Source organism: Ostreococcus tauri (assembly GCF_000214015.3).
Source record: "Ostreococcus tauri WGS project CAID00000000 data, contig chromosome 13, whole genome shotgun sequence".
Classification (NCBI taxonomy): domain Eukaryota; kingdom Viridiplantae; phylum Chlorophyta; class Mamiellophyceae; order Mamiellales; family Bathycoccaceae; genus Ostreococcus; species Ostreococcus tauri.
Genome location: NC_014438.2, coordinates 398,442 through 426,403, shown reverse-complemented (window position 1 = coordinate 426,403; position 27,962 = coordinate 398,442). Strand labels below are relative to the sequence as shown.

The following is a 27,962-nucleotide window of genomic DNA, read 5'->3' as shown; positions in this document are numbered from 1 at the left end:
CTGACGAAGTAACGATGGATTAAAACGCCTGCGCCTGCGTGTTGGCCAACACCGCCTGGGTTAACGCGTTCGTCTTTGAGAGCAAAGCCTTGGTCTTTTCGATGATTTGCTCGTTGATGGATTTCGTCTCCACGCGCACGTGCGCGACGCCCGCCTCGGCGTCGATGCGCGCGTTGAGCTTGTTCTGACGAATGAGCGTCACGATGGATGCCTCGACGGCGGATGCGGACATTTCGAGCGTCGACGCTAAGGCACCGATGTCGATTCGCTTGTTCACTCGGCAGTAGTTTTCGATGAAGTACGCGCGCGCGTTTTCGTCGAACGCCTCCTTGGTGCCGATCAAGAAGAAGTCCTTCTCAATCATGTCGTCGCACTGCTTCAACTTCTCGGTCGCCTTTTTGAAATCATAGTCCACGAAAAGGGCGAGGATGAACTCCAGCGCGGGATCGCGGTAGGAATCGCTCTGAATAATCTTCACTAGGTCCTTGATCATGTTTCTTCGCTTCCTGTTGGCGACAATCGCGACGGCGAGATATTGCAACAGATGCGGCGACTCTTGCTGCACCGCTTGCATGTAACGCTCTTGGAACATCACGTCCACGATTGAGTTTCGCCCGTTCGGGTGGTTGAAGAAGACGTACAGGGCGTAGTGGAGCAACCACGCGCGTTGCTTCATCTTCACGTACGCGCTCGAGCTCGCGTTCGTCTCCAACGCGTCGCGCAATCTGTTCATGTCGTCCAAAGCCGCGGCCCAGTTTTGGAGCAAAATATCCGCCGAAAACTTCCCCCACAAAGCGCTCTCGCATCGCGCGCTGTCGGCGCTCAGAAGTTGCACCGCTCCGAGGTGTTCCGACGCGCTCGCGTACTCCCCGCACTCGTACTCAAACTTTGCAAACGTATACAACGCCTCCACGTCCGCGCTCGTGATCCCATGGCTCGCCTCCGCGATCTTCGCGTTCTCACCCTTATCCCTGCGCATCGCCTTGATCGCCGCGCCGTCGCTCGCGAACTCCGCCGCCTTTGACGCCGCCGCGCGCAAAGTCTCGTGCGTCTTCAACACCTCCTCGCGCGTCGCCGCATCGACGCTCACACCGCTCACGTCGGCTAAGTAATCACACATGTGTGTCTTTTTCAAAATCTCCACCCGCGCCGCGTCGACGTCCGCCTTCGCGTGCGTCCCGCGCGAAGCGGCGAACTCCAACAACGGCAGCACCAAGTGCGCGTCCAACTTGCTCGCCAACTGCGTCGCGCGCCGACATCGCGCCGTCAGTCACCGAGCGCGAACATCCTCTTCGCCCCCATCCACGATGCGCGTCGCCCGCGCGCGGCGTCGCGCGCGATCGTCCATCGTCGTCCACAAACCCTCCACCATTGCGTCGCGTCACCGTCGCGCCGTCGACCACGCGTCGTCGCGCGCGTCTCGCGCGCGGTCACCGTCCTCGCGCGCGCGCGTACCTCGCCGACGTCCGTCGCCATCGTCCCGCGCGCGTCGTCGTGCGCGGTCGACGGCGATGGCGACGGCGATGGCGATGCGCCGCCGTCCCACGCGGGGATCGCACGTCTCCGTATTCAATCGTACATACGCCCATGTATCATACATATACACGATACAAGGGTTTAGGGTTTAGGTTGTACCATTCGTACATTTTTTTTCCACACCGCGTGAAGCGCTCCTTTTGAGATGAAATCACCCCACGGGGAGATCGAACGGGCGCATTTCCGCGCGAAAACGCCACGACGGCGAAAACGCGCCCGTTCGATCTGGATGAATCCCGAAACGTGTCCGAGGTGACACACACGTTGGAGTACCCCCGGTCATACTGTTTACCCATACATAACGTGACCGATCACGACGCAACACACGGTGCGCACAAACATCCACCCCGCGTCGACGTCCGCGTCCGCATCGACCGCATCTCTCATCTCTCATCCCGCATCTTTCATCCGTCATCCGTCATCGCATCTCTCGTCTCTCATCTCTCATATTTTATCCGAACCCTCGTCTCGACGGCATCACGCGCGTTACATCGGACGATCGAGTCGTACTCCACGACGTGAACGTCCGATGTGATGTGCGTCCACGAGTGACGTGTGTTTTCGCGACACCCGCGCGCCGCCGACGCGCGTCCACCGCACAGGACGATGGCGCTCGATCCCGGGACGTTTCGCCCGCGGGCGATGGGCGACGCGACGCGCGGGCGCTCGGACGCGCGCGTGGGATCGAGCGCGATGGACGCGGACGTCGTGGGGGGAGACGTCGACGCGCGGTCGCGCGCGGGGGGGACCGCGCCTCGGGACGCGGCGACGCGATGGACGCGCCGGGCGCCGCCGGCCGACGACGCGCGCGCGGCGGTTCAGCATGGATGTCACCCGGCGAGAGGTCTCGAGGGCGCGGGAGGTGAAGCTGGGTGATCGGTGGGGGGTACGCGTCGCGGTGGTGTGTCAGGAGGGATGGTATCCGAGGAAGGAGGATCACGTGAATCAAGACGCGTGGGTCGTCGTCGCGGGCGAGGGGTTGACGCATCGAGAGGAGAGCATCGATGAATTTGGGAGCGATGTGGTATTGGAGCGGTCGTGTGGGGAACTGTTGCTCGGCGTGTTCGATGGGCACGGGAAACACGGCGAGGCGTGCGCGACGATCGCCGGCGGCGCGTTTGCGGAGTTTTTAAAGCGAGAAACTCGAGGGATTTCGATGGGAACGGGGGGGTACGAGCGCACGTTCGAGCGCGTGAACGCGACGGTGTGTGATTCGCTCGGGGATGATGCCTCGTTCAGTGGGTCCACGGCGATCACGGCGCTTTTTGACTCGCGCGGGACGGTGCGCGTGGGGAACGTGGGCGACTCTCGCGCGGTGGTCGGCGTCGAGGTCGGTCCAGGGCAAACGCCGAGGAATCGGCACACGAAGAAGTGGGAGGTGAAGGATTTAACGAGGGATCAGACGTGCTTTCGCGCGGATGAGCGAAAGCGGATGCGAGTCGAGGCGCAGAGCGCGATGACGTTCGCCACCATCGGGATGGTTTTGGGCGAAACCGAGTCGCACGAAGACTTTGGCGACGGTGAACCCGGGTCGGAGGACGAGTACTGCGACGATCCACCGCGGGTGTTCATGGCGGGTCAGCGATTCCCCGGGTGCGCGTTCACGCGCTCGATCGGGGACACGGTGGGGAAATCACTCGGGGTCTCCGCGACGCCAGAGATGTCGACGTACGACTTGGCGGAAGAGCCTACGACGCGGTGCTTAATCCTCGCCTCGGACGGCGTCTTCGAGTTCATGTCGAGCGCGGAAACGATGTCCATCGCAGAAAAGTTCTACGATGAGAACGCCCCGGAGGCGGCTGAGCTCGCCGCGCACGCCATCGTTCGCGCCGCGTACACGCGTTGGCAAGAGAACGACGAGCGCGCGGACGACATCACCGCCGTCGTCGCTTTTATTTATCCCGCCGATCCGGGAACGTCCACGGCCACGGTCGTCGTGAACGATGTCATCGAAGCGACGATGAATAAACTGGCGATTTGATCAGCAGCTAACACACGTGTACGCACTAGTTCGATTATTTGTGATTTATTCCAATTATTTTTTCGCCGGCCGTCAAAAAAAAGTAAAACTCATCGTCCTCGTGTTAAAAATTGACCTTCGCTGCTATCAACCCGCTACCCGGGTAGTCACCCACACCACCGTTTAACGCGCGCGCGCCTCCTCCTCCTCGATGATCTTCGTCGCTCGCTGGATCTTCTCCACCGTCCCCGCGTCTATATCCTCGGCGATGAGGACGTCCACCTCATCCGCGCTCGCCGTCGGCGCGTCGATGGACCCTCTGACGACGTCGACGTCATCCAACTCGGTTAATGCCTTACCCCTGACCGCTCCAGACATTTCAGCGCCGCCTCGCCCCTCGCGTCGCTTGAGACGGACGTGCAAACCGTTGGTGGTGTGAATGGTCGCGCCCGTGGTCATCCCGCACTCGCCGTCGGGGTGCTTGGACTCGTCGAGCTCGAAATCAAAGCGGCGCATGAGCATAGCCAGAGAGACGATGGACTCGAAAATCGCAAACTGGTCGCCCACGCATTTACGCTGTCCACCACCAAAGGGAAGGTAGGCGTAATCTTCGGTGTACTCGTTCGGCATCGGTCCCTCGATCGGGAAGCGCTCTGGCTTGAACGCATCCGGCTCGGGCCAAATTCGCGGGTTGCGGTGCAAGTTCCAGACGGAGATGAAGAAGTCTGTGCCGGCGTCGATGTTGTATCCACCCAGCGTCACGGGTTCCAAGGCGCGTCTGATGAGTACCGGCGGTTGAGGGTACAGACGCATCGATTCGTTGATCACCCGAGTCGTGTACACGAGCTCGCGCATGTCAGCCACGGTGGGGTTACGGTCGCCCACGACGCGGTCCACCTCTTCGAACACTTTTTGCTTGATATCCGGGTGCTTCGCGAGCAAGAACGTGGTCCACGTCAACACCGCCGCCGTGGTCTCGTGGCCGGCGATGAGGAGCGTCATCAGATCATCGCGAAGCTGCTTGGACGTGACGTCGTCGCCGCTCGCGATGAGAAAGTGCAAAATGCTCGGGTCATCCGTGTTCATGTACTCCTCGACGAACTCCTCGTCCTCCTCCTCGACAATCTTCTTGCATCGATCGATGAGTTCATCCAAGGTGTCGTTCACAACCTTGAGCGCCTCCTGGCACTGGCGCTGTCGCGGAACGAGCCAGCGAAGCGGCGGCACCTTCCAATACGGAATGAACGTCACGCTTCGATACTCCGCCTCGCGCAGGACGGTGTACACAGCCTTGATCACCGGATCGTCCGTGGTCAAAGAATCGAAATCGTAGTTGAACACAGCCTTACCGATGATATCCAGCGCAAACCGAGAGTAAAAGTTCTCCATCTCCACCGATTCACCCATTTTCTCCGCCCGCGCGAGCTGCGCCATGCCCTTCAACCCGCAGTCGCCAAACATGCCGACCATGGACGTGACGTACTTTTTGTGCAAGCTCGGGACGATCACCTTGCGTCGAATCTTCCACACCTCGCCGTTGGCCGGGATCAACCCTTGGCCCATGACAAAGTCCAAGATCTCCGACAGTAATCCCTTGGAGAAGCTCTTCGCCTGCGTCAGGAGCATTTCCTTCGCGACGGCGTTATCGCTCACGACGACAAACTTCTTCGGCCCGATCGCGAGGACGAACATCTCCCCGTACGCTAAAAACAGCTTATACAGCGGCACAAAAACCGGTTGTCCCGCAATCTCTCTGATATCCCCCGTCGCCACCGGCATCTTCGACATCGCCTCCGCCGCCACTTGCGCGATAACCTCGCGAGCGCCGCCTTGACGCCTCGACCGAACGTCCCAGAATTCTCCGGAATCGCCCCTCTGATCGCATCGGCGACCACCCTATACGGTCCAGTCTTCGCCTGCACCGTGAATTCACCGCTCGCGATGCGCTCTTCCAGCGTCTTCCCTCCATCCGCGTCTTTCCCCGTCGCCGCCCGCGTCCCGTTCGCGCGATCCCCGCGCCGCGTCGTCACCGTCCCGAGCGTCTCCACCCCACCCGTCCCTTCCCACGCGCGCGCGGGCGAGACCACGCGTCGAGACCACCGCGTTCGCGCGCGCGACGCCCCATCCGCGCCCACGCGCGCCCGTTCGCGCGTGCCCATTCGCGCCCGCGCGGTGGTCGTCCCGATCGTCATCGCGCGTCCGCCGATCCCCCCGCCCGCCTCTGGCGACCACACCACGCGCCGGCGCCCAGGACGTGGTCGTCCTCCCCTCGCCCGCGCGCGCGGTGCTCGCGCGCGGTCGTCGCGACGTCGCGGCGATGGATATCGATGGATAGCGTCGAGGTCGCGCGCGGCGTGGGGGTCGCGATTCTAAACCCTACATCCGTGGCCGAAACCCTATACCCTACATTTTTTATGGAAAGAGTCGGCTCTTTCCTCTCTTCAAAGGGCTCTACATGTGGAGAATGCGCGTAAAGGCAAACACGCGTCGCGCGAGCAGGACGAGATCATTTAGATAACGAACGCGTCCTGATCGGTGAGCGGTAAATGGATCACAAGATGGACGATTCAGGAATCGTCCTGTGACCCTTTGATCCAAGCGTCGCGGTGGACAAGTCGTCGACGAGCAACGCGCGCGCCTTGGCGAACCGCGCGCCCGCGTAGCCCAGTTGCTATCGCTCTCGTAGTCGATTGTGATACTCCAAAAGAACGTATAAGTATTACACACAGGAGTAATCGAGCGGCGTCTGTGCAGGCGCGCCGCGGGCTGGTCGAATAGGCTTAGGAGGTACCGGAATAGGGGTCAAGGTCGACCCCCGGGACTGAGCGTTTTGACAAGGACAGCCGCCTATCGATCAATTTTTATGTCGCACCCGAAAAACACCCGAAACTTCGTGCCGGCGACCACCCAACACCCAACACCCAACACCGAACACCCATCGCGCGACGCGCGTGACACCGCGCGACGCCGACGTCGACGATCGCGCGCGAACGCGGGGAGAAACGAAGAAAACCATGGCGGCGTACGGTGCGGCGCCGATCGAGGCCGGACGCGTCGACGGCGGCGTCGACGGCGCGCGCGGGAAGGGCGATTCGACGACGACGTGGCGGCGACGCGCGGGCGTCGTCGTCGCCGCGGCCGCGGTGATGCTCGGCGCGGTGTCGTGCGCGCGATCGTGGCGACTCGGCGGGAGGACGATGGTCCGCACGCGGTTCGCGGTGGACGTCGGGTGCATCACCAAAGACGCGATCGATGCGCACTGGCCAGAGTTTTTTCAGCACGACATTACGGGCGCCGAGGTCATTCTCAGGGGGAAGCCGCCGTTTGAATTCGGTGGGACGAACCGGGACGTGGGGAACATCCCGCTCACGCAAGAGGGGTTTTCGGCGATTTATTCAACCGTGATGGATGTGAAATTGGGGGAACAGTACGGGTTCGCCCTCGTCAACGCCGCCGGCGAGCGCATGTTCGAACTCGGACACAGTCGACATTTTAAGCACATCCATCGACCGGTACTGAGCGAAGGGTCGTGTGTGGCCGAGGTTAAAGCTGGAGGAGCGGTGTATCGAAACCGGCAAGTGCCGACGCGACGAAGTCAAATCACGCTCAACGCCAACGGCGAGTACGAAGCTACGGGAACGTGGGGATCGTGCGTCGGCGCGAAATGTCCCGTCACGGTCAAGCTCATCGCAACCGTCGAAGGAGCTGGAGATAACGTGTACGGCATCGAAGAACAAAAGGCGATGAAAGAAATCTGGAAAAAGTACAAGGGACACTTTTCCATCGTCAGCGCCGGCGTCGAAAACACTTGGGGGCTTGACACGGTCACGAAAAAACTCGCGTGGACGAGAAACGCGGATTTAAACCCATACAGCGACGCAAACTGGAAATACGTCACGAACGCGAATGCCGGAGGCAGTGGATCCATCGTAGATTTCGACGCTGGTTACGATGACGTGATGGGCGTCACTTCAGACGATAAAGTGTGGCAACGTCCCGTCAGCGGTGCCAACCAGTGGACTCCCGCGGGACACGAAGGAAGTAGACTGGTACAAACCACCTTGGGGCGCACGCACGTCTGGGGTGTCAACTCCGGTGGTAACTTGTATCGCAGCCCCCTTCCTATGCATTCTCAGTCTGAGTGGGCTGGTGAAATCACAGCCGTCACAAAGCAAGTCGAGGTCGGCGACGCGGACTGCTTCGTCTTGTTCACGGACAGCAAAACCCTCAAGAGAAAGCAAGAAAACGGAGGCGGGACGTGGGTGACGATACTAGACCCCGCGAACATCCCCGCGGCGGTCGGTGCCATCGATCAAGTCGCCGTGGGCGAGACGAGCCTCTGGATTCTCTCCACCAGCAGAAAACTCTTCTCGTGCAAGCTTCCGTGCAACGGGCCGAGCGACGTGCAACCGGTGCCCGACGCGCCCGCGGGAATCATCTCCATCGACGCCGGCAAGGTGCCGCACCCGTAATATCACCGTCACCGTCCGTCGCGACGACGACGACTCGGTCTTTTTTCACAACGACGTCATCTTTTAATACCACGAAAACACCGCGTCCACGCGCGGACGACGCGCCGTCGCGCCATCGCTCGGCGCGCCGAATTCACCCATCGCGCCGCCCCGATCGAGCGCGCCGCCGGTCGATGCCGCGCGCGCGCGTCGCGGTGACGACGGCGTCGCGACGTCTCGACCCCGCGCGCGCGCGCGCGAGACGTCGCGCGCGCGCGCTCACCGCGTTCGCCGCCATGACGACGGCGACCGCGGCGCGCGCGACGGCGACGCCGACGTCGCGCGCGGACGGCGACGACGGCGGACGCACCGGGTGGACGACCTCGCTCGCGGGGGCGATCGCGGGGGCGACCGCGCGCGCGTGCGTGGCGCCGCTGGACGTGATTAAGATTCGCATGCAAGTCCAACTGGAGGAAGCGTCGACGGGAAAGTACCGCGGGCTCGCGCACGCGGTGCGAACGATCGTGCGAGAGGAAGGCGCGCGAGGGATGTGGGCTGGAACGGCGCCGGCGTTGATGCTGTGGGTGCCGTACACGGCGATACAGTTCGCGACGCTGGGGGTGTTTAACGACGCGGCGGCGGCGCGAGAGCGGAGGCGAGGGGAGACGGAGGCGACGCGGTCGCCGTTGGTTGGATTCGTCGGTGGTGCGGTCGCGGGGACGGTGGCGACGGTGCTGACGTATCCGTTTGACGTCATGCGAACGTTGTTGGCGAGTCAGGGACATCCAAAGGTGTACGAAAATGTCCTGGACGCCGCGCGCGGGGTGGTGCGCGCGCGAGGCGCGCGCAGAGGTCTGTACGCCGGACTCTCGGTCACGCTCGCGGAGATTATTCCGGCGAGTGCGGTGCAGTTCGGCTCGTACGCGGCGTTGAAGACGAGATTTCCCGACGTCTTCGGGGAGAATGACTTCGCGTGCGGGTTCGTCGCGGGAACCGCCGCGCGCCTCGTCGTTCATCCGCTCGACGTCGTCAAGAAGCGCTTCCAAATCGCCGGATTCACGCGAAGTCTCGCGTACGGTGCGCGCGTGGACGCCGCTGGGTACGTCAACTTTGCCGCCGCCGTGCGAACGATCGCGAAGACGGAGGGCGTTCGCGGATTTTATAAAGGCTTGACGCCGAGTCTGATAAAATCCGCCCCGGCGAGCGCCATCACTTTCGCCGTGTTCGAAGCCGTGAGCAAAGCGCTCGCGGCGTGACGTCGTTTGAAATACTGTAACACACACTTTTAGCCCGAACGCGCCATCGTCGTCGCGTCGCGTGGACGTGTGACGCCGAGCGACCCGCACACGGCGGCGCGCGGACCTCGTCCCGCGCGTCGTCGTCCCTCCATCGATGCCCTACGCCGCCCAACTCGAGATCGCTCGGCTCGAAGACGAACACGCGGTGCTCATCGAACGTGCGAACGCGTTCACGGAGGCGAATAAGCGCGAATACGCCCTGGAGATTGCGCGACGAGCGAAGGACGCCGCCAGAAAAATTGCATCGAAAACGTCGACGTGCGCCGCGCCGAGCGCGCGCGCGGTCCCGCGCGAGCACTGTTCGTCGTTGTCGTGCGCGCGGTTCCGCCGCGAGTACGTCCGTCGGGACGTCCCGGTGGTCATCACTGGGTTGCGCGACGTCTTGACGGAGGACGGCGCGGACGGCGAGCGGTGCGCGTGGCTCACGCGACGCGCGGGGAACAAAAAGGTGGCGGTGACGCGAGATCACGGGCACAGGAATTCCACGGCATCGTGCGCGTCGACGGATGTGGTGGATTTGAGGGAGTATTTCGACGAGGTCACGAAGGACGCGTCGCCCGGGAGCTATCTGTACGACGTCTCGGTGCCGTTAAAATTGCCCACTTTAACCGAGTCCATCTTTTTGCCAAAGTACTTTGCGCACGATTACGTGCAGCGGACGATGCGGCTGACCGCGTTCAGTCGCTCGTGGCCCAGTCTGTTCGTCGCGGCGAAGGACACGCGATCGACGCTGCACGTCGATCAATGGCAAGGGCATTTTTTCATGGCCATGATTCGCGGCACCAAGCGATGGACGGTGTTTCATCGCGACGCCACCCCCTTCTTGCGACCGAGCTGGTTGCGAGGAACGCTCGATCCGGCCATGCCTGCGCTCGAAGAGCAATGCGCTTCGGGACTGAGCGAACACGCCGCGCGATGGGACGTCGATCTCGGTCCCGGCGAGGTACTCTTCGTCCCCGGCGGCGCCCCGCACGCGGTGCACAATTTGGACAGCACCGTCGCCTTCGCCGGGAACTTCGTGGACGACGCCAACCTCGAACGGGCGTTAGTCGACCTCAAACTCATGGGTTTGAATCAAGGCGAGCGCATGATGGAGAGCTTCATCGCGCTCGACGAGATCGACTTCGACGACGCGACGGATCTCGACGACGACGACGCCGACGCCGACGCCGACGCCCCCCTCGATCCTCGAGACCTCGTCGTCGCCATCGACGCCCACCTCGCTCGACGTCCGTAGCCCACCTCGCGCGACGCCCACCGTAGCCCACCTCGCCCGACGCCGTCCGTGGCCCCCGCGCGTCGCCCGACGCCGACCCGCGCGCGGACGCGCGTCTGACGATTCATATTCACCCAGACGATCGCGATGCCTCGCGCCCATCGCGCGCGCCCGAGGACGTCCCGCACCGACGTCACGCCACCGCGCGCGCCCTCGCCTCGACCGTCGCCCGACGCCGACGCGACGATCTCCGCGACGCCGACGTGACGACAAAAAGCAACGGCGTAACAGCCGACCGTCCTAAACCACTAGACGATGAGCGACGACGCGACATGTTTTTTTTTTTTCGCTCACCCGGGTTCGAACCGGGGTTGGTCGGTGTCTGCCCCGAGGGTTCATCGGGCGACCGTGTGTGATTATATGCACACCGCACACGCCTGTGTGTGACTGAATCTCTCCGTCGTATCCATCAGTGAAACTTACGGGTGCGTCGATGGCATCCCGCGGGCGTGGTGTGTGTACTGTGTGTGTATACGGCCTATGTCATGGGCGTGGGCGTGCGGCGTGGGTGGTCTCGTGACGCCGACATGGGACGACGACGACGCGATCGTCGACCGGGACGACGACGACGCGCGGCGACGCGGGAGACGATCGCGGCGTCGGCGGGTGGGGTCGATCGCGCGCCGGGATCACGCGCGGGGTCGGTGATGCGCGGGGTCGAGATCGCGACCACGGGGGCATTCGATGGGACGGATGACGACGACGAGGACGAGGACGAGGCGACGACGACGACGAGCTCGGCGCGGTGGGACGACGACGACGACGACGATGCGGACGCGTGGGGTGAAGGAGGGGTCGCGGCGCGTCCACGGACGTCTTCGGACGGTGAGTCGACGTCGAGGCGTCGGAGGATTCGATCGCGCGACGCGGGCGACGCCCGGGACGCGGAGAATTCTCGCGAGGCGTTGAAATTGTTGTACATGGTGTCCCTGTACACGGGCGACGGCGGTGGAAGGGGGGGTGCGGACGCGAGAGGGAAAGGGCGGACGGTGTGGATGCGGGCGCTACCGATTTTGGTGTTCATGTACGAGGGCATCGTGTCGAGCGGCGAACGGCGATGCTTCGAGTACGACTACGCGCCGGTGATGGAGCGCGTGTACGGGTCGACGCCGCGGTACATGAACATCAGCGAGGACGGACGGAATGATTTAGACAATCTACTCGAGCGCGGGTTGCTCACCGCTTTGAAAGTGACGTCGGAGACGTACGATCACTCGACGCTGCTAAAGATTTCGGAAAAGGGAGCCGACTTCTTACAGAGGTGCGTCGCGAGCGGCGCGCTCTCGCCGGGCGACCGGCGGGGCATCGAACTCTTGTGCGGATATCCAAATTTACTGGACGTTCGATTCGATCAAGAGACAAAGTCGTTCTATCTACACGATCCGTCGCCGCACTCGAAGACGCCCGCGCTGCGCTCGACCATCACCGACGTGGAGGACGTCCCGTACGTCTCTTCGCCGTACATCCCCAGGAGTTACCTCTCGAACGAGGCGTTCGCGCCGAATCCTGAAAAGGGGTACAGAAAGGCCCGACGCGTCCTTAAGCTGGAGGGGATGTCACTCGCCGAGCAACAGGAGCGAGCGATTCGGGATGCGCGCTTGGACGAACAAATTCTCCTGAACGAGGTCAGAGTGCTCTTCACCGAGTACGTACCCATGGGCTCAAACGAGATGGTGGCGTTTTGCTCCGCCCTCGGTACGAGCGAGCGCTTGAGTGGCGGGCTATTTTGTGGGGAAACGCGCAGTCGTGCGCACTTTGACATGGTCGTCGGCGTCGACGCCGCCAAGCTCACCAAGATTAAGGTTTTGGACGCCGACGACGTGCGATACGCCAACGTCGAGGCGGATCTCCTCGCCACGGCGATGTCGACAGACAAGGACAAAGCGCACCAAATCGAAAACTTTGGAATAAACTTCCGCGAGAATGGAATCGTGACGTACGGTCTGGTGGTGAACGGCATCGCGAACCGCATCAGGGATAACATTAGCGTCGATCTTCTCGCGCGCGTGCTCTCCGATGCGCACGAAGACACGTCGCTCGTGGTGGAAAACTTGTTTAGCAATCGTCAGCGCGCGATGCTGGAAACCATTTTCAAGGGTGCGCCGTCCACTCGGGATAAGTTTGTGTGCATCATGGCTGAGCGCGCGAATCCAAAGCTCACAGCGGCGGCGTACATGGACGGCGAGGCGCTCGAGAATGAGTTGAAGCAAGTCATCGGCGCGACGTACTTTGCCCACGATCTCAACGAACAAGAGGTAGTGATATTTGGTACGCGCGGCGTTCTCATCTTTGGTCCGCGCACTGAACGTCACCACAAGCTCCTGTCGTTGTACTCTGATCTCCAGGCGCGATCTGTCTTCATCAAAAGCGTCTATGCGAGTTGTTTCGCGGCGAGCGACGAACTGAAAAAGACGCGCAAGCTCATCGATAACTATTTGGATGATCCCATGAACGTCACGCGAATACGCTCTCGCATCTCGAATCATATGAACAAGCTCACGCTTCTGGACGCGGTCCAAAAGTTTTTGGTCGAGTCAGTCGAGGCGGTGGAGGAGATATCGAGGGAACGACTGAGCGATCTGAGCGACGACGCGTCGCAGACCCTATTCGACGTCCTCACTCTGAGCGATTCTCACAGGCGTCTATTGAGACGAGCGGTGGACTTGGAGAAAATCATCGCGGCGTGTTGGAACGATCTCGAGTCTCTGCAAGAGATGACGCACGTCATCGGCTCGCGCAGAAAGCTTCGCGTCAACGAAGCCATCGAGGGAACGACGAGGAATCTCGAGGACGCGTTCCGGGCGCAGGCCCGCAACAGCACCACGCTCGAACTCACGCAGGTTATTCTCTCTGGCACGCTCGCGTTCGATATCCTTGACAGATTTTCGGGGCAGTATCTATCGTACGTCGATATTCGCTGGGCGGTGGAGAGCATTCAGCCGTACGCTGTGAACGTCCCGATGATTTGGTTCGTGCTGAACATGTGCGCGTGGACCGTTGTCGGGGGAAGCATCTTGTGGCTCATGCGACATCTCGCGTTCAAGCACTGTTCGGTGGAAACGTCAAAGATCACGCTGAACAAGCCGATTCACCTCGCGCGTTGGCGCCGTTTCATCACCTCGCGCGATGTAGAGTCGACGACGTCGACGCAATCCGGAAAGCAGCGCGTCGTCAAGTACGGATGGACCGAACCGAGAGATGAAAAGTGGCGAGGCCTATCTCCGAAATTCGAGGTCGTCGTGGACGAGCGCTACGGTTTCATCCTTCACGCGTTCGTCGTCGTCAACAAGCGCCTGTGCGAGACGTCGGCGAACGACGCGTGGCGACGACTGTGGTTTGACGTCTTCGTCGCTCGCGAAATCTTCGACGCGAGAAGAGAAAAGTTCGACGTGATCACGGGCGATCGCTTGTCCCCCGCCGCCGACGAAGAAAACGACGACGACATCGTCCATCGAAGACGTCCCGGCGCGTCCACGCGCGCGGGGTCTCGCGTCCGCGCCTCGGCCCGTCGCCCGAGCGCCGCCGACGACGACGACGCCGACGCCGACGCCGACGACGACGCCGACGAACACTTTCGACGTCCGCGAGAGGAGGTCACGTTCGACGATTTCGTCGCCGAGCGCGCGCGATCGATCCATCCGTCCCATAGTTCACATCATCATCATCAGTAATCACCGACGTCCGAATCCATCTTCATTCCTCGCCGTCATGCGCGCCGCGTCCTCCGACCCACCCAATCTCCCCCCCGGCGTCGGTCGCGTCTCCCGCCCCCTCCGACTCGCCACCGACCGCGTCGTGCGGTGCGAGTACTACGTCGTCGGCACCTCCCACGCCGCCCCCGCGAGCGCGGCCATCGTCCTCGACCTCATCGCCCGCGTCGCCCCGCGCGCGGTGGTCCTCGAGCTCGACCGCGCGCGCGTCGACGCCCTCGCGCGCGCGCACGCCGGGCCGTCGACGTCGCGCGCGCGCGGTGCGGACCTCGTCGCCGCGCTCCGCGCCGCCCGAGACGTGGACGCGCGGGTGACGCTGGGGGACGACGGCGTCGACGTCCGAGACGCCGCGCGACGGCTCGCGGGACGCGCGACGTGTGATCTCGAACGCTGGCGACGCGCCGTGCGGTACTGCGTGAACGCGGTCGATGGGCGAGACGTCGTGGGAGGGACGAGGGTGGATGTGGTGGAGGCGTTGCGGGCGTTCGGCGCGGATGGATTCGCGGCGGCGGCGGCGATCGCGCTGGGACTCGCGGCGCGCGGGAGTTTCGACGCGAGCGCGAGTGAACGCGCGGTGGCGTGGGCGATGACGATGGTGTGCGTCGTGATGTTTTGTCCGTTGGTGGAGACGGTGTGGATGGAGCGAGACGAGGTGATGGTGAGGCGCGCGACGGCGGCGGCGACGGCGGCGGCGACGGAGGACGGCGCGATGGAGACGCGGTTTGAATTTAGCGCCGATGCGGTGGTGACGGCGACGCGGGCGCGCGTGGGGGTGGATCCAGGACGGGTGCGGTGTTTCACGCTCGGGCGAGCGCTGGATGCGGGGGAGGAGCGACGATTGAATCTGTTTGAACCGAGATGGCTCGCGCTCATGGATGGGATCGCCGAGGCGAACGGGGGGTCGCTCGTGGGCGCCGAGCTCGGGTGTTTACACGCGCGGTATCGGCACTACGTCCCGAGCGATGTCATCGATGCGGTGGGAGAAGAGGGGGAGGCGCGACGGGACGTGGACCTGAATCGACGAACGGCGGTGGTTCGAGTGGATCGGACGATGCGTCGCGCGCGCGTCGTGCGCGTGCGAGAGGGCGCGCGTCCGGTCACAAAAGCGCGGAAGCTCGAGGTTTGGATCGAGGGAGGTGAGCTTTACGACGTGCGAGACGTCACGGCGCATCCAGCGGGGTATTTACTGGCCGAGACGGGGGAAGATCCCATCTCTGGCGAGACAATCGAAGACGCCGACGACGGTCCACCCGTGGAACACGTCGACTGCGTCATCGTCACCGGTCTCGCGCACGCGAACGGCGTTCTCGCTCGCCTATCCGAGACATGAGCGTACACAATATATTTATACCTGTAATACAAAGTTTCTAGGCCGCGGGATTGTTCACGGTGAGTTGTTCCAAGCGTTCCGTCGCCTTGTCGACGACGGCAGGATCCTGGGCGAGCGCCGCCATCGGCGTTATCAAGTCGCGAACCACACTGCTCTTCTCTCCTTCGCTCCCCGCGTCCTCTGCTCCGCTCGTGGAACTCACGGGGCTGTCCAACGCGGGTGAATAACACGTCCCCTCGTCATCGTCCTTGGGCACCAGCGGCGTGTGCGAGTGGCGCACCTTGATCAACCTCGATTCGCCCAAAAAGTGCGTTCGACACTGATCCAACGCCTTCTCCACCGAGCTGAGCTCGGTGAACTCTATGTACGCCAACGCCTGTTTCTCACCCTTTTCGAACGCCTTGTACCAAAACAAAGTCACCGGCCCGCACTCGTCCTCAAACTTGCTCCGCACAAAGGACGGTTCGAGATCTGGATCTATGTCGGTCACGAAAACCGTGCGCTCCATCTTGTCCACCGACACCGGATCGAGCGCCAGTCTCGGGGCGCCTCGGCGCTTCTTGTTGTATGTGAGCTCAATGTTGATTGCGCATCCTTGCACTTCCCGACCTCGAAAATTCAGAGCACGCTTCGCGCTCTCGGCGTCGTCAAACTCAACGAACGCGTACGGGAACTTACTCTTAGGATTGTTCAACAGCTCCACGTTCGTGACGCGGCCGCACTCCGAAAACATGGCTCGCAGCGTTCCCGGAGACAGGTTTTTCGGGATGTTTGAAATGTACACTTTTGTCGGCGCCGGCGGCGTCGCGGCGTCGCCGTTCGTCCCGCTTGCGTAGTACGACATCGCGCGTTGCTCGCTCATCCGTCGATTTACGCGAAGCGGCGTCTTGGATGCGCTCACTCTGACCACGCGCTGACCGAGCTGTTTTCCCGTAAGTCGAAGCGACGATGCCGCGCTCTCGAGATTGACGAATTCCACAAAGGCCACGTTTGCGTCGGCGGCGTTCTTCACCTGCAAGTGCAGACGGTTGACAGCGCCGGCGTGTCTCTCGAAAAACGTCTTCAACGCGTCCGAATCCACCGACTTATCCACGTTGGCGACGTAAATCGTCCTCGCCGTACTCTCCAACTCCGCCTCGTTCTGAGGAAGCAACAAGGGATTCACCGGGATGACCGCCGTGTCGCTTCGTCGCACGACGATGTTCTTACCGTGAAGCGACATCTTGTCCAGCGACAACGCGTTTTGGACCTCATCGGCAGTCTCGAACGCCACGAAAGCGTAGCTAAACTTGTTGGAATTCGCGTCTCGGCACATTCGGCAGTCCACGATGCGCCCGCAAGCGGCGAACGTCTCCGCGAGCTCGCGTTCGCTCACGCTCGCCGGAATCTCCTTGACGAACACTGTGTTCGGCGACCCTCGACCGCCCGCGCGCTCGTCCGATACGGAGTGTCTGCCGTGATACGTATGGCGCCCGCCACCCGAGCCATCGGAGTTCGCGCGGCGCCACTGATTATCCATGTTATTCCCGACGCGTCCGTTCGGACCCGCGTACAGTCCGCCCGGCGGTGACATCTCGTTCGGGCCGTACGCGTCCATCGCGTTCGCACCGTACGGGTCCACGCCGTACGGTGGAGCGTACCCGTAGTACTGCGCCGCCGCCGCCGCCGCCGCCGCGCGATATTGCATCGTCGAGAAATATTCCGCCTGCGCCGCCATCGCCGCCGCGTAATCCGCCGCGCCGCGCGGCGGCATCATCGCCTCCGCTACGTACGCATCGGGATGTCCCATCATCATCGCCGGGTGTCCCATGTGCGCGTACGTCGGATGCGCGTACACCGCCTGTTCGCCGTTCTCTCCTCCCTCGCGCCCGTCGCCCGCGATCAAGTTCACCGGAACCACCACCGGCACCGGCAACGGCGTCCCGGTCACCGGCACCACCTCCCCGCTCGCCATCGCGTGTCGATACCACTCGGCGTACGTCGACATCATGTTTCGCGTCCCACTCGCCGCGTGTACATTTTTCTGCCCGCGTCCGCGTCGCGGCTCCGTCGCCGTCCTCGCGCGCGTCGCCTGCGTTCCGCCCGCGCGCGCGTCGTCAGTCCCTCCGTCACCCCTCACCGCGTCCCACCCGCGCCCGCGCCGCGCCCGCCGCACCGACCACGACGCCCACCGCTCGTGGTCGCACCATCGCGTTCGCGCGCGCACATCGACCACCACCACGACGTCTTTTTTCGCCCGATTATTCCATGTAAAATTCAAATTCCCGCCATTTTCCCATCCCATCTCCCGCCCATCCCGAACGCGTCCACGCGCGCGCGTCGCGCGCGCGCATCATTCACAAAATCCGTACCTCCGACCCGTCCGCGCCCACCGCGCGCGTCGCGCGCGCGCCGTCGTCGCCGTGGCCATCGTCATCGTTCGAATGCGCGCGCGGCATCACCGAAGCGTCACGCGCGTCGATCGTCACGACGTCCCCGCGCGCGCTCCAGCGCCCACGGGGGCGGGTTAAGGGTAATACCACCGATCGACCGCGCGCGCGCGCGCCGGGCGCGATCGGCGTCGCGCACACGCGTCGGCGTCGAGCGCGCGATCGGGCGCGGCGCGCGGTCGACGCCGAGGTCGCGTCGTGGGTGGTCCCAGGAACAGGGTATTGTGTGTGTCGTATACGGTCCGCGCGTCCGAGAAGTGGTCGATATCGCGCGCGTCGCGCGGGCCACCGCTGGGCGATTTTTTGTCTCCGCGTCGGCGATTGGTGCGTCCTCGGCGCGCGCGCGGGGGGAGCGAGACGTCGCGCGGACGCGCGGGGAAGGGCGCGCGGGGGGGCGAGGCGTCGCGCGCGTCTTCACGGCGCGGGGTGGTCGAGAACGTGTGGAAATCCCCGCGACGTGACCCAAAAATGCCCAGGTCTGGCCGTCAGATGACACCGTGATGGGTGTTTCGTATGTACTATACGTACCACCCGCATCCCGGGTCGCGGTCTGGCCGTCATCGGTCCCGTGATGGGTGTTTCGTGTGTACTATACGTACCACCCACGCCCAAGTCGCGGTCTCGGAAACGCCGACGGGCCAAAGGGCGAGACGTCGACGCCGACGACGCCCACGCCCGACGCCGCGAGCGCGCGCCGACGACGCCAACCGCGCGGTGGTCCCGCGCGCGACGCTCGCCGGGTCCTCGGCCGAGGCGTGGGTCGACGACGGGACGCGTCGAGCGGTGATTCGGTCGATTCGTCGATTCGTCGATTCGTCGATTCGTCGATTCGTCGACGGTGATGTCGACGGTGGAGACGTGGACGCGCGCGCGCGAGGTCGACGGCGACGCGCGCGCGCGCGGGTCCGCGGCGACGCCGTTGGATCGATACGTGCCGTCGCGGCGCGCGTCGGCGGGGTTCCGGGCGCGCGAATGGGTCATGCTCGACGCCGCGGCGACGAACGACGCCGTCGATCGAGGGAGTAGGGATGGGCGCAGGCGTGGACGAGGGGTGGGGGAGGATGAGGACGCGCCGGTGGGGACGGAGGAGGGCGGGAGTGGGGGGCGGGGGGCGGGGGAGACGACGGGCGGACGTGGATGCGAGCGCGAGGACACGAGCGCGGCGTACGGGGCGCTGTTGCGGAGCGAGTTGTTCGGTGACGTGTCTCCGCCGGAGGCGTACGGGGTGACGCCGCCGCCGACGCCGAGCTCGGCCAGGTTCAGACCGCGAACGCCGTCCTCGGCGAGGGGGAGCGAAGGGAGTTCGGGGTACTCGTACGGGAGTCCGGGGAGAAATTTGTTCCGATTTCGCGACGACGGTTCGTACGGAGTCGCGACCGATCGCGGAGAGTCGCCGTACGCGCTCAGTCCGGTGGGACACGCGCCGCTCGGAATGACGCTCGCGTCTCCGCGCCGGCGCGCGCCGAGAAAAATCGCGAGAAGCCCATTCAAGGTTCTCGACGCGCCCGCCTTGCAGGATGACTTTTACCTCAATTTGGTGGACTGGAGCTCCAGTAACGTCCTCGCCGTGGGTTTGGGAACGTGCGTGTACCTGTGGAGCGCGTGCACGAGCAAGGTGACCAAACTGTGCGAGCTCGCCCCGAACGACTCGGTGTGCTCGGTGGCGTGGACGCAACGCGGAACGTATCTGGGCGTCGGCACGAACAGCGGAGAGGTGCAAATATGGGACGTCGCTAAGTGTAAGAAGACGCGCTCGATGCTCGGGCACCGATCGCGCGCGGGGACGTTGGCGTGGAACTCGCACACGCTCTCGAGCGGAAGTCGCGACCGAGCCATCTTGAATCGAGACATTCGATCGCCGAGTGATTACTCAAACAAGCTACTCGGGCATAAGAGCGAGGTGTGCGGCCTGAAATGGTCGTACGATGACCAACAGCTCGCGAGCGGTGGGAACGACAACCAACTCTTTGTGTGGAATTCGCACTCGTCGTCGCCAACCTTGCGATGCAGCGAGCACACCGCCGCGGTGAAGGCCATCGCGTGGTCTCCGCACCAGCACGGACTCCTCGCGAGTGGAGGAGGGACCGCCGATCGATGCATTCGTTTCTGGAACACGGTGACGAACACACCGCTGCAGTGCATCGACACTGGCTCACAGGTGTGCAACTTGGTGTGGAGCAAAAATGTCAACGAGATCGTGAGCACGCACGGATACAGCCAGAACCAGATCGTCGTCTGGAGATATCCCAGCATGTCCAAGCTCACGACGCTCACCGGTCACACCCTGCGCGTGCTCTTCCTCGCCATCTCTCCGGACGGGCAGACCATCGTCACCGGCGCCGGCGACGAGACGTTACGCTTCTGGAACGTCTTCCCGGGCGTCAAGTCCCAGGTCTCCGGCGCCGGTGATAACACCGTCTGCGCGCTCGCTCGCACGAGCATCCGATGATCACGCACGATGCGCACACGAACGATACGTTTGATCCCTTGTTGTAATTATCGACGAATTTTTCTTGTAGAGCCGCCTTCAACCGGGACGCCGCGGAGTCCCGCACTTCGTGGCGTCTCGCGATCCACGTCGCCACTCGATCGTCCACCGATCTCGACGCGTGCGCGCGTCGCGCGTCGCTTCACGCGATCGAAAGACGTCGACGCCGCGCGTCCCGACCCGACCCGCGCCAGGCTAACAACGAGTTCACTCAGTCATGCCAGCTCAAGACGTCCCCTCGACGTCCGGTGGCGCGCTGTACGACGACGTCATGCAAACGGCCCCGCCGTGGGGGTCTCTCGGCCGCCAAGCCGTCCTCGGCGTCGTCGCGCTCACTGGGAAGGCGATCCTGGACGCGGCGAACACGACGGTGGTGAGCGGGCGCGAGCGTTTCGAGCGAATGATCTCCGATCGCGATCGAACGTCCGGTGAGGGATTGGTGACGGTGTGTAATCATGCCTCAACGTTTGATGATCCCGGGGTGCTGAGTTCTTTGATTCCGTGGTCGTTCTTCATGGGCGAGTCGGCGCACGCGGGCGTGCGTTGGACGCTGTGCGCGGATGAAATTTGCGCAAAGAATAGCTTACGAGAGGCGTTTTTCCTGTGCGGGAAGGCGCTGCCGATCAAGAGAGGCGGAGGGGTTGAGCAGCCGGCGATGCGCACGGCGGCGAATCTATTAGCGAGGGGTGATTGGGTGCACGTGTTCCCAGAGGGACGCGTAAGCAAGAATGGCGAGCTCGGAGGCATGCGACGAGGATTGGCAAAACTGTTATGCGACGTCGAGATGAGCGGTGGGAAGCGACCGATCATCTTACCTTTCTTTCACTCCGGGATGGAACACGTGAAACCGTACGGAAAGTGGCAGATCAACGTCGGGAACCGCGTGCACGTAACCGTCGGCGAACCGCTCGATTTGTCGGATCTCACGCGCCAGTGCGCGAGGTGCGAGAAGAACGCCAAGGCCCGAGATCACCTCCACACAGAAATCATGCGTCGCATAGAGAAATCACTGAAGGACTTGGAGCGCCAAAACGCTCGCGAGCGCGCTTCACCAACCTAATCGCCGCCGCTTTGTACAATAATACGGTCAACCATCACGCTCGCGCGTCCCTCTCGCCGCACTAATCCCCTCTCGCGACTTCGTAATGTCCGCCCACAACGGGTGGCTCCGGGCGAACGCCCTGTTCTCCCTCGCCGTCGTCGCCCTGAGCGTGATCGCCGCGTGTGCGTCGTTCACCGACCGTTTCACCCAGTGCCAACCGAGAAGTTCAATCCCGACGCTGAGTGAACCAAAGATCTCAATCGTCTCCCACGACAAGATCGTTCGACGGAAAGACGGGAGCGACGAATTGCACGTCACCTTGGACATCGACTACGACCTGTCGCACTGCGCGACGTGGAACACGCGCGCGGTGCACGCGCAGGTGACGATCGGGTACGAGACGGAGCGCAGGCTTTCAAACGAGGCGACGGTTTGGGATCGAACGGCGACGACGAAGCAGGATATGCGAGTGAGCGGTCGATTTCCGGGGAAATACGGCGTACGAACGGTGGACGAGGGAATAAGCGGGCGGGCGGTGGAGTTGAAGTTGCGATGGGCGGTGTTGCCGCGGAGCGGGAAGATGTGGCGAGGCGTGCAAAGCGTTTGGAACTCGACGATTCCGGCGATGGAGGAGGAGAATCCGGATCTTGAACCAGGGCAGCGAAGAATGATTAAGCAGACTCGGACGCCGGGGATGCCGTGAGGGTATGTTTTAAGTAGTTTTAGCGATGTTGCGATGCAATGTTACAGTGCTAGTCGACGCGCGTCTAGTCGTCGAGAAAATTTGGCGTGGCGAGTGTCGGCGCGGTCGACGGTCGTTTAGACGGTGTCGGCGACGATGCATAGTCCGCGGCATCGTTGAACGACATGAGGTCGATCGATCGAAGCGCGTTACCGACGGTATCAACGTCGGTCACCTCGTCCGCGCGCGCCGCGCTCGGCTCGGGTTCGGCTTGTTCGACGGACGCCGACGGCGAAGGTTTGCTCGCCGATCCAGACGTAGGCGCGGGCGCGCCATGAATGACGTCTGCGCCCTTACGTGCCGACGTCGTCGGCGACGCGCGCCCGGCATCGAACGATAAGCTCTTCACTATCGAGCCGTCCGCGTCACCCTCCGTCCACTCCGCCCACTTGGCGGCGAAATCCTCTGAACTCTTCTTGCTAAATTTTTTCATCGATGCCGCAAGCTCGCTCTTCTTCGATGTGAACGCCTCACGCATGTTCTTGATCGTCTTCGACGAGCTGTAAGCCAACTTCGCCTTGGCCACGGTTGACTTGAACACGCTGCTCGCCTCGGAGAGGGCGTGCGATGAAGCCGACGCAAACTGCTCGCCCAAAGCCTGTCCGCGCATCATGAGATCCGATAGCGTGATGTCGGGTTCTTCCAGATCAAAGTCGACGATCTCGTCACCGAGTGGGACGAACCCAGTCTTTCGCGCCACCTGTGCACACATATTCAGGCGCTGTCGCACGAAGACTTCGTACATTTGCGTCCCGCGCATCGCCGCCAGAATCCCCGCGTGCTTGGTCGCCATGAACTCGTCCTGATCGAGCCATAGACTATCGGATATTATAGCATCTTTTGGCGGTGGGTGCGCGACAACGCCCTTGATGTGCTGCTTGTACTGCCCTAAGACGGAGGAGAAAAACGTGCGAAATACTTGCGCAACCGCCTGGGAGTCCTGCCCGCGTGACTTCTCCATCTCTCGCAACAACCCGACTCGGAGGAGCGTGAACGGCCCAGCCGGCATCGACCTCAAATCTTCGTCAAAGTATGTGAACTCTCCCGTGTCCAGATCCAATGTAAAAATGTCGTCGCACGGAAGTCGTTTCATCACGGAGACGAGCGATGAGTGCAAGCCAATCAAAAATGGCATCGGCGCCGTGAGATAATCCAGAAACCCCTCCGGAAGGACGGGCAAGAAGATGTGCTGCCACGACAACGGGTAAAGCGCCGCGTTCGCCGCGTGCACGGCTCCGCTCACAAACTCTAATCGACTCCCTGTGAGCACGACGCGGCGTTCCGTCACGAGCGCCGCAAAGAGCGCCAAAACCGCGTCCACGTGCCCACAATCCAACAGCGACGTAAACTTGATCCCACCGTTAAACTCCTTCTTCAAGTCCGGCGCCGTCAGGGTCACGCTCCGCGTCGCCACGCCCGCGAACGCGCTCCACGGTATCCCGACTCTCCGCGTCTCGCCCGCTCGCGGCGCCCCCGTCCCGAACGCCCGATCGAGATACTCCCCCAACGCCGTGTCCGCATCTATCTCTCGCACCAAACACGAGCTCGAACTACTTTCACCATTTCCTTCCACCAACGACAACACCCTCAGAGCCTCGTCTTCGCATCCAGCCAACGCGTCGTCGAAGTACTCGAACCACGCGCGTTCGCTCAGCGCCGCGCACGCGATCCGTCCTCGTCTACGAACGCGTCCAAGAACGCGCGTACCGTTCGCTCGAGTGAGACAAAACGTAAACCTTTCCGCCGTGGCGCTTCTCGACGGTTCATCAGCTCCCTCGGCGCGCTCGGGGAAGCAAAAACGTCCGTCCAGAGCGCTCGCGCACATCTCAGACAGATCGCTCGTTTCCGACGCGCCCGCGGTCGCTTTCGACGCTCGCACGACGGCGACCGAGCGCTCGTCGTCCACGGCGATGAACGCCGCGAGAGACATCGCGCGGTACGGCGAGAGAGAGCGTCGAGGGTTGACTATCCAAACCTTCAGTGCGCGACGCTCTGACGACGTAAAACGGCGTCGCGCGCTCGACGTCGCGATGGAGAGCGATTGGGGACGAGATTGGGATGATTTGAGCGATTCGAGAGCGGACGCGACGGAGGAAGCGACACGCGAGGATGGGATGCGTGATTTTGATGATTTCCAACGCGACGCCACGGACGACGCGGAGGCGACGACGGTGGACGCCACGAACGACGTCGCGGAGTCAGAAGACGCTGGTGATGATGCGAACGCTCACTCAAAGTCGTCGTCCAAAAATTTCAAGAAACGATCGAGAGAGTCGCTTGCCAGAGCGTTTAACGCGCGGTCGCTCGTCGACGGCTTTGCGCCGCTCGCGACGCCTCGGAACGCGCGTCGATCGCGATCGTCGTTCGACGATCTCACCGAGGGCGAGGATGATGGAAACGACGAAGACGATGTCCGAACGCGAGATCTCGAGCGAGGAATTCCATCGAGGAGAAAGGAGAAGAGGCGCACGCGGGGCGGCGCCGCGCGGGCGTTCGCTCGCAGAGCGCTGCGTTGGGACGCGAAGGCGCTGCGATTGGACTCGAGAAAACTCGCGGGTGAGCGCGAGTTACTCGAGGCGCGTTCGACGTATGCGAACGTGAACGCGTGGTACGATGCGTGCGAGGAATTGGCGTACGAGGAGGCGCGCGCGACGATGTCGAAAGCGGCGGCCGGGGCGAGCGAATCGAATGCGTTCCGAGTCGTCGCTGAGCGCGGAAGAGACGTCGCGGACGGGCTCGTCGAACTCACCGCGCGCGTCGTTCGAGGCGGGAAGGACGTTCAGGAAGAGTGGTGTCGACCGTGGACGGCGTTAATGGTGTATCGAGAGGGCGGACGCGCGGTGACAACGGCGCTCGTGGCGGCGAGTCGCGAGGCGACGATGAGCTCGGTTCCGTTGTGGGTACGCGCGAGCGATTTTCCAAAGAGCAGTACGACGTCGTTCGATCTGAAAATTGTACCGCTTGATTCCCTACTGGTGCACCAACGCATGGTGTGTGCCTGTTATCTTCGCCCGAAAGTTGCGTTCGCGCATCAGCTCATAGGGCACAAGCGAGCCACACACGTGAAATTTTACGATTCGGAAGACGAGGACAACACGCCTTTGATGGATGCGTCCGTCCAAGGCGGTGACGACGCGGAAATATGTGACGACGACGATTTGAATGCGTCACAGCGTCGCGCGATGCAACGTTTTCTCAACGCGTCGCACTCGAACGCACTGCAAATGGTGCAGGGGCCGCCTGGATGTGGGAAGACGCGTTTCGTCGTCGCGTTGCTTCGACGATTGATGCGAGACGATCAACGCGTGCTCGTGTGCGCGCCGAGCAACAAGGCGGTATGTGTGGCGATGGAACTTTATTTAAGCACGTGTGGTTTAGTTCACGACGACCGCTGCGCGCTCTTAGGAGTTGAGGACGCACTTCGAGATGCGTCATCGATACAAGGAGCTGGCGGTGTTTTGGATTACTTTGTCTACAGGAGATGCGGTGTCATCGCGTTACCGCTCGAATCTGCTCTACAAGCGCTCGGTAAACGGCGCGACGACAACGATGCTCTCAAAACTGTCCGAGCGCGCGCGCGCACGACTCGGGAACGACTTCAGGTGGTCGCCCCAGACTTCATCAAGGGCGACATCGCGCGCGGCTTACGAGCGCTCGAGAGCGTTTCAGGCACCGCCTCAGAGACGCTCGAGCTAGGGAAAGAGGTGATGTCGGCCATCTCATGCGGGTCCGATCGTGGCGATCGAGTGGAAGACTTTGTGCGCGAAGCGCTCCATCGTGCTCGGCTGGTTTTCTGCACACTTGCGAGCTCTGGGCAGTCGCTATGCCAATCGATGGAACCGCCAGACGTCTTGCTTGTCGACGAAGCCGCGCAGGCGCTCGAACCTGAGATTGCGATACCGTTTCTCCGTCTTCCTCGAAAGGTTTTACTCGTGGGCGATCCGGCGCAGTTGCCGGCGACGATGTGCTCCGAGCTCGCTCGCCGACTCGGTCACGCGAGGAGTCTCATGGAGCGCCTGATGTCACTCGACGACTCAGCGGCGAACCTTTTGGATACGCAGTACCGAATGCACCCGCGCATTTCGAGCTGGCCGTCAGCGCGGTATTACAGCGGCAGAGTCATGGACGCCGAGCACGTCATCGAACGAGAACAACCGCTCGACTTTCCTCGGTGGTTACCGCCGTACGTCTTCGTTGACGTCAAGAGAGGCGTTGAATACGGCGGTCGCGGGATGAGCAAGCGAAACGACGCAGAGGCAGAAGCCGTGTGCGACGCGATCCAAGCTATCCGCCGGGGCTCGACATTTTCGATCGTCGTCATCACATTTTACAGCGCTCAGGTGCGAAAGATTCGAGCCGCTCTCGCCGCTCGCGGTCTGCGAGGGTTTGATGTGCACTCGGTCGATAGCTTTCAAGGAAGCGAGGCAGACGTCGTCGTGTGCTCGGCAGTGAGATCCAACACGAAGGCTCGCGTGGGATTTCTCTCAGACAGTCGTCGATTGAACGTTGCGCTGACGCGGGCGAAGCATTCCTTGGTATTTTTGGCGTCATCGGACACGCTGTCGCGATGCGACGTGGACGATTTGCGTTCGCTCGTCGAGGACGCGAGAGAGAAAGATTCGTGGGTCACAGAGGAAGATTTTAGACGTAATTTTAGCACGGATTAGATCAACATAGGTAGTTGTAGATGTCATTAGAAGCTAGGAAAAATGCATCACGCTAAGCCCTCGCTCGCGAGACGCTGAATGAAGAGGTTGAGCGGTGAGAGCATCGCGCTCGGATCCTCCACGGTGACGACGGTTCCGGCGTCCTCCATCTCCACCCACGCCGTCTTCGCCGTGTTCATCAACGAATTCATCACAATCGAGTCCTTGTACCACGGACTATGTCTTCCCGCTAAGATCAACGCGTCGATGTCCAAACTTTCGTAGATCGCATCGTTATTCAATCGAGCCAGGGACGACTCGTAAAACGCCAACACCGCGCGCGGGTTTAGCTCGCTAATCTCCCTGCGCGCCGTCTTCGCCAGATCGCTCTCGAACGCTTCCCGCATACCACCGAGGCCACGATAGCTAAACATTCGCTTCATCACGTGCTTCAACGTCCACGGCGTCCACCCGTGTCTACGAATGTTCCATTGAAACGCGTACCCGAGCGCGCTCTCCATCGTCCGCGCGCTCGACACGCTCGGCGACACGAAAATCCCAGCCTCGCACCTCGAACCCGCCCGTCCCGCGTATAACGCCATCACCGTCGCCCCCGCACCGACGCCCATGCACGTCACCGATCGTAAACCGAAATGTTTCACCACGTCCTCCACCTGCTCGGCCAGCGCGTCCAGCGTCCTCGGGACGTCGTCCTCGCGAAACTCCACCGCCCCGTCCTGGCACCCCGGATAGTCGATGTGATACACGCAGAACCGTTTCACTAAGTCGCTCTGCCTTCCGGCGCACACGAACAAGGGCTGGAAGCACGTTCGGTGGTTTAATCCGACGTCATGAAACGTCACGAGCGCCGGCTTGGACGGATCGCCTTGCGTCGTCACCGTGATCGGACCGTACCGCGTCGGCACGACGCGTGCGACGCCGTCGACGTCGAAGGCGCCGGCGGGAAGGACGTCCACGCCGCCGAGTTCGATGGACATCGCGGAAGAGCGATGGACGAGTGAGGCGCGCGCGCGGCGACGGCTGAGGGCGGAGG

The 27,962-nt window shown here is 62.4% G+C and overlaps 15 protein-coding genes across 15 annotated transcripts; 10 read left to right on the top strand and 5 right to left on the bottom strand.

Annotated features, from left to right (window-relative positions):
- Positions 1–19: 19 nt before the first annotated feature.
- On the bottom strand, positions 20–1,476 carry OT_ostta13g02460 (Eukaryotic translation initiation factor 3 subunit E, N-terminal; the record flags this gene model as incomplete). Its single annotated transcript, XM_003082680.2, has 2 exons — positions 20–1,240; positions 1,456–1,476. The coding sequence occupies 2 exons, from the start codon at positions 1,474–1,476 to the stop codon at positions 20–22; spliced, it is 1,242 nt and encodes a 413-aa protein (XP_003082728.2).
- An 883-nt stretch (positions 1,477–2,359) lies between these two features.
- OT_ostta13g02450 (Protein phosphatase 2C) lies at positions 2,360–3,517 on the top strand (the record flags this gene model as incomplete). Its single annotated transcript, XM_003082679.2, has 1 exon — positions 2,360–3,517. One exon carries the CDS (start codon positions 2,360–2,362, stop codon positions 3,515–3,517), a length of 1,158 nt encoding a protein of 385 aa, XP_003082727.2.
- A 162-nt stretch (positions 3,518–3,679) lies between these two features.
- On the bottom strand, positions 3,680–5,284 carry OT_ostta13g02440 (Cytochrome P450, conserved site; the record flags this gene model as incomplete). The annotated part of the gene is made up of 1 exon (XM_003082678.2): positions 3,680–5,284. The coding sequence occupies one exon, from the start codon at positions 5,282–5,284 to the stop codon at positions 3,680–3,682; it is 1,605 nt and encodes a 534-aa protein (XP_003082726.2).
- A 1,226-nt stretch (positions 5,285–6,510) lies between these two features.
- OT_ostta13g02430 (Beta-propeller repeat TECPR) lies at positions 6,511–7,968 on the top strand (the record flags this gene model as incomplete). Its single annotated transcript, XM_003082677.2, has 1 exon — positions 6,511–7,968. One exon carries the CDS (start codon positions 6,511–6,513, stop codon positions 7,966–7,968), a length of 1,458 nt encoding a protein of 485 aa, XP_003082725.2.
- A 275-nt stretch (positions 7,969–8,243) lies between these two features.
- Positions 8,244–9,203, top strand: OT_ostta13g02420 (Mitochondrial substrate/solute carrier; the record flags this gene model as incomplete). Its single annotated transcript, XM_022982746.1, has 1 exon — positions 8,244–9,203. One exon carries the CDS (start codon positions 8,244–8,246, stop codon positions 9,201–9,203), a length of 960 nt encoding a protein of 319 aa, XP_022840239.1.
- Positions 9,204–9,339: 136 nt separating this feature from the next.
- OT_ostta13g02410 (JmjC domain) lies at positions 9,340–10,482 on the top strand (the record flags this gene model as incomplete). Its single annotated transcript, XM_022982745.1, has 1 exon — positions 9,340–10,482. One exon carries the CDS (start codon positions 9,340–9,342, stop codon positions 10,480–10,482), a length of 1,143 nt encoding a protein of 380 aa, XP_022840238.1.
- Positions 10,483–11,006: 524 nt separating this feature from the next.
- On the top strand, positions 11,007–14,192 carry OT_ostta13g02400 (unnamed product; the record flags this gene model as incomplete). The annotated part of the gene is made up of 1 exon (XM_003082675.2): positions 11,007–14,192. The coding sequence occupies one exon, from the start codon at positions 11,007–11,009 to the stop codon at positions 14,190–14,192; it is 3,186 nt and encodes a 1,061-aa protein (XP_003082723.2).
- A 37-nt stretch (positions 14,193–14,229) lies between these two features.
- Positions 14,230–15,561, top strand: OT_ostta13g02390 (unnamed product; the record flags this gene model as incomplete). Its single annotated transcript, XM_022982744.1, has 1 exon — positions 14,230–15,561. The coding sequence occupies one exon, from the start codon at positions 14,230–14,232 to the stop codon at positions 15,559–15,561; it is 1,332 nt and encodes a 443-aa protein (XP_022840237.1).
- A 37-nt stretch (positions 15,562–15,598) lies between these two features.
- On the bottom strand, positions 15,599–17,999 carry OT_ostta13g02380 (Nucleotide-binding, alpha-beta plait; the record flags this gene model as incomplete). Its single annotated transcript, XM_022982743.1, has 2 exons — positions 15,599–17,632; positions 17,913–17,999. 2 exons carry the CDS (start codon positions 17,997–17,999, stop codon positions 15,599–15,601), a joined length of 2,121 nt encoding a protein of 706 aa, XP_022840236.1.
- Positions 18,000–18,831: 832 nt separating this feature from the next.
- On the top strand, positions 18,832–20,439 carry OT_ostta13g02370 (WD40 repeat; the record flags this gene model as incomplete). Its single annotated transcript, XM_022982742.1, has 1 exon — positions 18,832–20,439. One exon carries the CDS (start codon positions 18,832–18,834, stop codon positions 20,437–20,439), a length of 1,608 nt encoding a protein of 535 aa, XP_022840235.1.
- A 256-nt stretch (positions 20,440–20,695) lies between these two features.
- OT_ostta13g02360 (Tafazzin) lies at positions 20,696–21,538 on the top strand (the record flags this gene model as incomplete). Its single annotated transcript, XM_003082672.2, has 1 exon — positions 20,696–21,538. One exon carries the CDS (start codon positions 20,696–20,698, stop codon positions 21,536–21,538), a length of 843 nt encoding a protein of 280 aa, XP_003082720.2.
- Positions 21,539–21,623: 85 nt separating this feature from the next.
- On the top strand, positions 21,624–22,223 carry OT_ostta13g02350 (Signal peptidase 22kDa subunit; the record flags this gene model as incomplete). Its single annotated transcript, XM_003082671.1, has 1 exon — positions 21,624–22,223. The coding sequence occupies one exon, from the start codon at positions 21,624–21,626 to the stop codon at positions 22,221–22,223; it is 600 nt and encodes a 199-aa protein (XP_003082719.1).
- A 64-nt stretch (positions 22,224–22,287) lies between these two features.
- Positions 22,288–24,192, bottom strand: OT_ostta13g02340 (DENN domain; the record flags this gene model as incomplete). Its single annotated transcript, XM_003082670.2, has 1 exon — positions 22,288–24,192. The coding sequence occupies one exon, from the start codon at positions 24,190–24,192 to the stop codon at positions 22,288–22,290; it is 1,905 nt and encodes a 634-aa protein (XP_003082718.2).
- Positions 24,193–24,292: 100 nt separating this feature from the next.
- On the top strand, positions 24,293–26,929 carry OT_ostta13g02330 (P-loop containing nucleoside triphosphate hydrolase; the record flags this gene model as incomplete). The annotated part of the gene is made up of 1 exon (XM_003082669.1): positions 24,293–26,929. The coding sequence occupies one exon, from the start codon at positions 24,293–24,295 to the stop codon at positions 26,927–26,929; it is 2,637 nt and encodes an 878-aa protein (XP_003082717.1).
- Positions 26,930–26,976: 47 nt separating this feature from the next.
- OT_ostta13g02320 (Ndr) lies at positions 26,977–27,906 on the bottom strand (the record flags this gene model as incomplete). Its single annotated transcript, XM_003082668.1, has 1 exon — positions 26,977–27,906. The coding sequence occupies one exon, from the start codon at positions 27,904–27,906 to the stop codon at positions 26,977–26,979; it is 930 nt and encodes a 309-aa protein (XP_003082716.1).
- Between the last annotated feature and the right edge of the window lie 56 nt (positions 27,907–27,962).